The 8846-nt window shown below is 41.8% G+C and overlaps 1 protein-coding gene across 1 annotated transcript in view; it reads right to left on the reverse strand.

The window, feature by feature from the left end:
* Positions 1–8795, reverse strand: part of CIRSR (corepressor of RBPJ and splicing regulator) — a 28043-nt gene extending 19248 nt beyond the window's left edge. Inside the window, exons 1-5 of the mRNA XM_075829492.1 lie at positions 8571–8795; positions 7879–7973; positions 5087–5160; positions 2584–2594; positions 1286–1341 (exon numbers count right to left, since the gene is read on the reverse strand). Of these exons, the coding sequence (XP_075685607.1) occupies positions 1286–1341; positions 2584–2594; positions 5087–5160; positions 7879–7973; positions 8571–8642 (308 nt within the window). The 5' untranslated portion in view covers positions 8643–8795. The remainder of the gene's footprint in view (positions 1–1285; positions 1342–2583; positions 2595–5086; positions 5161–7878; positions 7974–8570) is intronic.
* Positions 8796–8846: the final 51 nt, after the last annotated feature.

The raw sequence follows: 8846 nt of genomic DNA on the forward strand, positions 1-8846 counted from the left end.
TTGCCTTACAGTCAATAAATATCACAAAGGACAGAACCCCATACTCAAAACAAATTTCAAGAACGGTGAATCCCCACAGCCCCGTACACACAATCATGTCCCAGTCGCACCACATTGTTTATTGAATGGAATTTCCGCTGCGGAAGAAATCGCTCATACTTACCTCCTCCGTCTTCTACCATGTGACGCTGCAGCCTGTGATTGGCTGCAGCGGCCACATGGGATGAAACATCCCAGGAGGCCGGTCTGCAGGAAGAAGGTGGGCATTCTGGGATAGTACGATTTTTTTCCCCCCCGGAGTTGAGATTTTTGCGGCGTAATCGCTGCGTTTACGCCGCAACAATTGACTTTGTTGCGGGTTTCGCATCCCCAATGAATTCAATGGGGAAAACCCGAAACAGAAAATCAAGAAAAACAGCATCAATTGACATATTCTACACAGCAGTTGAATTTATTAATGTTTTACGCTGCGTTTTCATTCCGCAGCGTGGGCATGAGATTGTCTAAATCTCATCCGCTTCGCTGCTACTGTAAATGCTGCAGAATTTCCGCACACAATTCTGTTGCGGAAATTCGGCAGCGTTTACGCTACGTGGGAATCCAAACTATTGGGCAATATGTTTCCTACGGTCTGAGCTAATTTTGGTGTCCTTTGCTGCATCTCATCACCTACTTTTATTTACGGAGGTGGTGACCGTGGTACCTACTTATAGCCTCATGGAATATATTTAATATAACACGTGAGCCATGAAAGAATAATAGGATGACACCAGGGTGATGCCAAGGTCGCACTTCACAGTGCGGTAGCTATGACACGGAAGGGTGATCGGGTAAAATAGGGCTGTTCAGGTGGAGCTAGTTTATTCTTTTAAATATTCTGACAAGACTTATTAAAAGTGATCTTTGACCTGGTGGATTAGTCTTCTAATAATTAAGCCAAATTACAACAGCTACTTTGACTTTATCAGTATGGAGCTTTAAAATGTAAAAAAAAATAAAAAAATGCCACAGGAGCTATCCCGTAGTTTTTAGGCCAGGTTCACACACACAGTTTTGATGCAGTTTTTGACACACACATTAATAAGAGAAGCATTTAAAAAAAGTTAGCAGAAGTCTAAGCTGTTCTGTGTTTGCAGGTTGTGTGTGGGCGCTACCAGCTGTAGCTTCCTAGGATCTGTAAGTGCCATATTCTGTCACAAAAGAGGTTATCACGGCTATTTATGTAAAAATGTTGACTGTTGTATTACACGCTGTAAAAGCTCAGGGTTACGATAACAATTCTTACTTTTCTCGAGGTGCCATCTTCTGCCACTCAAATTTGTATTCAGTCTCCCCCTCTATCTAGAAGAGAAAACAAAAAAAAAAAAAATTCCTTCTCGTCTGAAAGTTTGAGGCGGGAGAACAGAACAATTTACTGATTAAAGTAACTAAAGAATGACAAGTTCATTACACAGACCGGTGATCGGCTGAAGAAGCACTCGTACAACCGCTCGTCCCCGATCACTGCCCGGTGTAATAATCGCATAATTTATTCAGACGAAAAAAAATGATTGTTTGTCGGCAGCACATCTGTGTATATAGGGGATGCGTTGCCCACAATATGCAAACTGTATGGATACAAACAATAGCATTAACTACCCTTCGACCCCACAGTCCCGATCATTGCTCCATGGAGCAAACAAGCGCCGATCAAAGATAAGAGCAGTCGATCAGCAATCTGCTCCATTTACACTGAGAAAATCTGCAGCGGCATCTCTTATTGGACAGTGATGAACCCGTTTAATAGTTTTGCACAGTATGGAAACATTGTTCCACAGCAGCCCGAGTCCAGCAGTAGAATGGGGTCTGTGTATGTCCGACCGACCATGTCCTCTTACAATACAAGCTGCAGGTGCCTTCACATGAGCACTACAGACCTCACCATGCTTTGTTCTGCTTTCCTTTGCTACTGCAATCTTAAAAGAAGAAGCTGCATAGACAGTAACACAACAGTGACATCAAGAGGTAACAGGTGGTACAAATCATAAAATATATGCACCCCTATTCCAAGGACACGGGATTCAGACTATACCAGAGTCCACAAGCCCCATCATTTACAATAAGGGTATGTTCACACGGCCTATTTTCGGGCCGTAAACGCCCGAAAAAATCGGAATCAGAACGCCTCCAAACATCTGCCCATTGACTTAAATGGGAAAAACTGCGTTCTGTTCCGAAGGGCCGTTTTGAAAAACGGCCACGTAAAAAAAAAAAAAAAAAGCGGCGGCGAAAACAAAATGCAGGTCACTTCTTGGGATGTTTTTCATACTCTAAAGAAAACCGCTCCAAAAACGGCCGTAAAAAACGGAGCAAAAATCACAAGTGGCTTAAAAAGTAGTATGAAAATCAGGAGTGGTTTTCCCTTGAATACAGCTCCGTATTTTCAGACGGTTTTTGAGTTTGCGTGTGAACATACCCTAAGGGTTTCACCCACGACTATGTGCATTTTTAACAGCTGCATCTGGAAACAAGACTATTCTGGTACACGGATTTGGATAAATCATAAAGACAGAGCAGGCAGGCAGGAGTATATATAGTACGTACCTCTTTTGTTTCTTGATTGAGAAGTCGGGTGGATAGAAAATAAATAAATAAAAATTAGAATTACAGAAAGATGTTAGTTTCATTCGTTACAAATGGCCGACAATACCACAAGTTATCAATATAAAAAAAAATAATGTAAAAAATGGTCAAGCTCAAATGAAGGTTAAGACAATTAATACATTAGTCTGGGGTCATAGCGGACACCATTATTTTCTATGGAGACTGTCTGTGACTGCCAAGTATTGTGCAAAGCGGCCCCCCCCCCCCCCCCATACAACAATTGCATCTGTATACGTTGTTCCATAGAAGACAGGGGTCCATTTCTGCATATACCGGCACACTGTGTGACACACTATTTATATACAGATAGGACTTGAAAAGAAAACGGAAGATTAAATACATTGCATGAAGGTCGTATTACACGGTCCGATCATACAGCTTGTTGATCAGCGCTAGTTTGCTCCTTTCGCTCGCCCCCATACAGTTCCATCGGGTCAGCAGCGTCTCCTTGTTTATACAGGGAGATGTTCTGACAACAATAAAAGTTTATGCATTTAAAACGATGCAATCTGCCGACGAAAGAGCGTTCGCGCGTTCATCGGCTGAGAATTACTGTGTAAACAGGACAATGATAGGGATCGAGCGTTCTGTGAATGCTCGTTTGCCCGATAATTGGCCGGCATAAAAGGGCCTTTAATTCTCTTGTACTAATCCAGAGTCACAACTTGCACTATTATAGCCCAGAGCTGCATTCCGAATTCAGCTTGTTGCTTTTGCAAACATATAATTTAGCACTCATACATCCAAATAGAAATGTATTAAATTACGTTTTTTTACAAGTTCAATGTGATTGTGGAAAGTATTCAATCCACTCCTATAGATCAGTGCTTCTCAAAGGCCTTGTTCACAGGTTAGAGTTTTGACAAGGATTTCAATGCGGATTCCGCTCAATAAAATCCTTGCCAAACCTGATAACATTTTGCCTTTAAAACCCCATTCACATGTTCCGGAAAAAAAATCTGCACAGAAAAGCCACGGATTATCCCCATCGAATGGGACTAATCCTTGTGTGGATCTGCAACGCATCAAGAACAAACCCGCAGAAGAAATGAGAGCGTCAGCCTAGAATTTCTACTGCGGATTCTCTTATAAATACACACAATAATTGCCGCAGGAAAATCAGCGATGTGTGAACATGCACCAACTAGGAGGTGGGCCTCACTTTTTGGTGAGGCATAGCTAGGCATATAGTTTTGATTTAGCAACAGAACGGACGCCTTTTGTGCTTATTTTAAGGTTACACTGGGTTCAAGAGACCATAAAAGGTAAATTAATTCATATTTTTTACTTTGGCATGGATGTCAACCACTGGTGAAGCCCACACTTCAGTGTTCAAAACTGGTGCAAAAGTTAAAGTGGGGTAGTTGCCCAAAGCAAGCAATCAGATTGCTTCTTTCATTTTCAAAAGGGCCTCTGAAAAATGAAAGCTTGAACCTGATTGGTTGCTAGAGGCAACCACTCTGCCTTTTCTATGCAACAGTTTGATAAATCTCCACCAATGGGTTCCGTCAGGTGTTGTTGGTGTCCGTCATGTAACGGATCTGTCACTGCCGACATTTTCTCTTATTACGGAGCAGAACAGAAATGAGCAACGCGGATGTGAACAGAGCCTTAGATATACAAGTAAAGATTCTCATCAGATTAGATGAATATTTTGCTTTGATAATCGTGATGTTCATATCAAATATTATTCCAATCATAATAAATCTTTTGCGCTCACTAATGAATATGTATTCACTCTCCAAAAAAACAAACTATGATTGCAGGAAAAATAACTTCCGTCTAATGTCCAATCACCTTTGATATTACCCTTAGGCTGGGTTCACACGACCTATTTTCAGACGTAAACGAGGCGTATTATGCCTCGTTTTACGCCTGAAAATAGGGCTGCAATACATCGGCAAACATCTGCCCATTCATTTGAATGGGTTTGCCGACGTACTGTGCAGACGACCGGTCATTTGCGCGTCGTCGTTTGACAGCTGTCAAACAACGACGCGTAAAAATACAGCCTCGTCAAAAGAAGTGCAGGGCACTTATATACATTATATGCAGGACACTTCTTTCAGACGTAATTTGAGCCGTTCTTCATTGAACTCAATGAAGCACAGCTCAAAATTTACGGCTGTCAGAGAAGCCTCGCAAAATGCGAGGAGGAGCAATTACGTCTGAAACGAGGCTGCTGTTTTCTCCTGAAAACAGTCTGTCTTTTCAGACGTAAGAGCAGTTATCGTGTGCGCATACCCTAATGCTCGTTAAACTTACTGAAGACTCAAGACATTTTACAGTCAATCCAGCAAGTCATTGAGAGGAATTTATTAAGAGGTTTATGCCACTTTAAAGCCAGCAAAAAAACGAGAAATTTTGATGCACGACGGTCATGACACTCGCCTTTTTAAAAAAAATTAAAAAAAATAAATTATGAATAATAATGAGTATTTACCTTTCTCAGCCCCTGGTGGAGCTTCATACATAAAAGTTAGCCCATTTTTCACTTTTTCATCACCTAGTAGTAATCTGAACAAAAACAGAATCAGAAGGAAAGTTACGTTATATGAATTCATAGGGGGGAAAAAAAAAACAGTTTTTTGGGCCTAACACATGAGTGGATTCAAAAAGAACAAAAAAATATAAGAAAAAAAACCCACTGATCTCTCTTCTCTTTTGTATCCACTCCTGTGCTTGGCTCTAAAAACTGCATGTGTGAATCTGGCCTTAAAAGCCTAAATCTTTCTATAGTGTATACGGCTATATCCTGCCGGTGCCAGCTGTAATCCACGATCAACCTCATACATTGCTCTTGTAACGAGTCTCATTTCAATTCATTGAATCTTTAATATTGTATAATAAAGCTATCCAAAGATATAAAGATTATTACCAAAATTGTTTTGTCCACACTATAAAAAAAAATGTTTTGTTCGTTCTGAAGTTAATCTGTCCCATCAAAAACTTCACGTTCATCTTGAGTAGCCCCTGCATGGATATCTACTCTGTGTTAAATGGAATCTAGAAATGTATAAAGAGCGCTTTGGCTATGTTCACACGGAGTATTTTGGGGGAGGAATATCTGCCTCAAAGCTCCAAACGGAATTTTGAGGCAGATATTCCTCCCCCAAAATACTCCGTGTGAATAGCAATGATCGCGCCGTTTTTCGCCCGCGGCCATTGAGCGCCGCGGGCAGAAAACACGCTTTCTCCTGCCTCCCATTGAAGTCAATGGGAGGTCGGAGGCGGAAGCGCCCGAAGATAGGGCATGTCGCTTCTTTTTCCCGCGAGGCAGTTTTACTGCTCGCGGGAAAAAGACGCCGACGCCTCCCATTGAAATCAATGGGAGGCGTTCTCGGGCCGTTTCTGCCGAGTTTTGCGACGCGGTTTCCGCGTCAATAAACTCGGCAAAAGACCCCGTGTGAACATAGCCTTAGAGTTGATGTGTCAGGATAATATGTTGCTGTAGTTAATAAAAACAGAACAAAAAAAAATACAAACAAAAAAAACCCCAGTAATCCTGTATACAGTGGCTGCTGTCACTCAAATGTGACGAGGGTAGCAGAGGTGGGGTATGTGTGGAGGTCTCAGGAATACGCCAGGCTCATAAGAAAGAGTCCAGCATATTCTTTCTAAAGGCATTACACAAAAATAATATGTTTTTGTGTCAATGGTCCCTTTAACCCTTTGTTCCTGCATTTATAATATGCCCCCACCTCAAGGGCTCACACTTTGTAATATCATCTGTGCTAAAATCTTCCATATAAACCAACTACAAAAAATGTGGGCATTGTGCACCAATGTCAGGAGAAGCGGACGCAGAGGAAAGCGCCCCAACTCGGGTTGTCACGATACCAGAATTTGGACTTCGATACTGATGCTGTGTGTAGTATTGCGGTTCTCGATAGCAAACCGATACTTATTCAACAATAATAAAAAAATAAAAATCTTCCATTTTCTCATGTGAAACACGTGGTGTGATGAATTTTGGACCTCCATTTGCCTCACACATTAATAATAATTAACCCCATCATGTTTCACAGTCATAATGGACAACATTGGGTTAATGTGTAAGGTACATGATGGGGGAATTACTATTAATGTGAGGCACATGGAGGTTCGAAATTCATTATACCTCGTGCCTCGCATTAACAAGGGAAAGAAAGTTGTTTTTTTATAGTGTACACATCATAAATGACGCTATAAATTTGTTGTGCAGGTTATTACGGTCGCGACGATACCGAATGTGTGTATATTTTATTTTAAAGTTTATTGTAAAAAAATGTGCGTGTATTTTTTTTTATTTAACATTACTTTTTTTTCCTTTCTATTTTTAAAATTTAATGTACTTGCACATATCTATGGTATATGCCAGTACATTAGCCTGCGTACTGTTAGGACATACCTCTGTATACCCTAGCAACAGGAAATATGGCAGACGGCCCTGAGGTCCTTCAATGGACCCTGGGCTGTCTGCCCATATATGGAATGTGTCTCGATCGTGTCACAGGGAATCCCTGTGACACCATCAAAGGGGTATCCCCACCTTCTCATTTACCCCTTGAATGCTGCGGTCAGCTTTGATTGTGGCATTCAAGGGAATAGCGGTGGAGATCAGAGGTTTCTCTTATCTTCGTCATTAGAGCGGGGCTGCTGTGTAATACCTACATCGCCCCGCACCTGACAAGTGCACGGTCTGCATGATGTGATGCGGCTGCTGCTGTACTAACAGCGAACATAGGGAAGTTTTGCATTGGGCCCGCCATGTTCTCTGTCTTCAGGGCTGGCGCCGCTGCTCATTAGTGCAGTGCTGGCCGCATCACATCACGCTACTGACTAAATTCATGCGTTACAATACTAACCTGTGCAGCTGCACAGCTTAGTATCGAAATGCCTGAATTAAAATGGTATTGAACCGTTTGAGGGTCTACCGCATTGAAATGGTATCGATATATCATGTAACCCTAGTCACAACTTTACAGGACTTGTAGGTGTGAATATAGATAAATGCATAAATAGCAAATTCCAAAATCCCTTTGTGTTAGCAGCGCAATAATAGGATTTGTGAGGTAAAGATGGAGAAGGCAAATTCTCCCTAGCCTCATATTGATACGACTCCTCTTTATAGAATAAGGCCAAGTCAATCATCAAGACCACCCGGGATATTTCCACTTTCACAAAAAACGCTTTAGAAGTCAAGAGTCAGATAAAAAACAACCTCCCCCTCCAGCAGAGGGCGCTCTAACTCACCGGTTGTCGTAGGAATCTTGCTCTTTTAAGTACTGTTGCATTAAATCATCCTGTTTTTTCGTATCATATGATATTTTCTGCTCTGCCATCCATACCTGAAGATAAAACATGTACGTTACGAATATTTGTAGAATAGGAAAATAGTGAATACAACGCGATACGTGGCACCCAATACTAAACCATACAGATGGCAATACGCTATACAATACAGTAATGTAAAGGTCGTGTGTATGAGGGCGGCGGCGAAATCATATTAACCTGGAGGCCCACGAGCCGGGGATCTCCTAGACAGCGGCATCTGTATTTAGAATTCTCCTTGCGCCAAATATATCAAAAGAACCGTTAGGCTGCCTTCACGCAAACTTCTTGCTTGGTAAAAATTATATATATATCAATGGAAAGCCTATGAGCCCGTACACAATACATTTATTTACGGAAAAAGCCGAACAGAAACGAATAGAAAATGTATTGGCTCTTGGAATGTGGCAATAAAAAAAAAAAAAGCCTGAATAAAACCGCTTGGTCCTGAAGGCCCAAAATAGGTCATTCCTTAAAGGGGTATTCCATATCCTGTGATAATGCCATAAATATTTCAGTTGGGAATACCCCTTTAAGGAGTTACAACCTAACATCATGGCTGCGTCCTATGACAATCAAAACATCAGCGCGGACACCGCTCAGTCACTCCTCACCTTCTTGATGTTGGACTTGGAGGCCGGATGGAAATCCTTCTTACACATGAAGTTAGCGAATGACTTCCCCATGATTTCTAATTCTCCCTGGAGGAGGCCGGGTCCTCAGCAGAGATGATGAAGAGCTCTCCACGTCCAACTACCTGCACTAACGACACCCAAACTCCATCACTTCCGGGTAGACGCTAGCTGCGAGTCCGCTGATGATGTCATGACCACGTGATCAGTCACGTTCATGGGAGGAGTCAGAATCTGGGCTATCAAAGCTTGCTCCTA

Source organism: Rhinoderma darwinii, chromosome 6, assembly GCF_050947455.1.
Source record: "Rhinoderma darwinii isolate aRhiDar2 chromosome 6, aRhiDar2.hap1, whole genome shotgun sequence".
In the NCBI taxonomy this organism is placed as follows: Eukaryota; Metazoa; Chordata; class Amphibia; order Anura; family Rhinodermatidae; genus Rhinoderma; species Rhinoderma darwinii.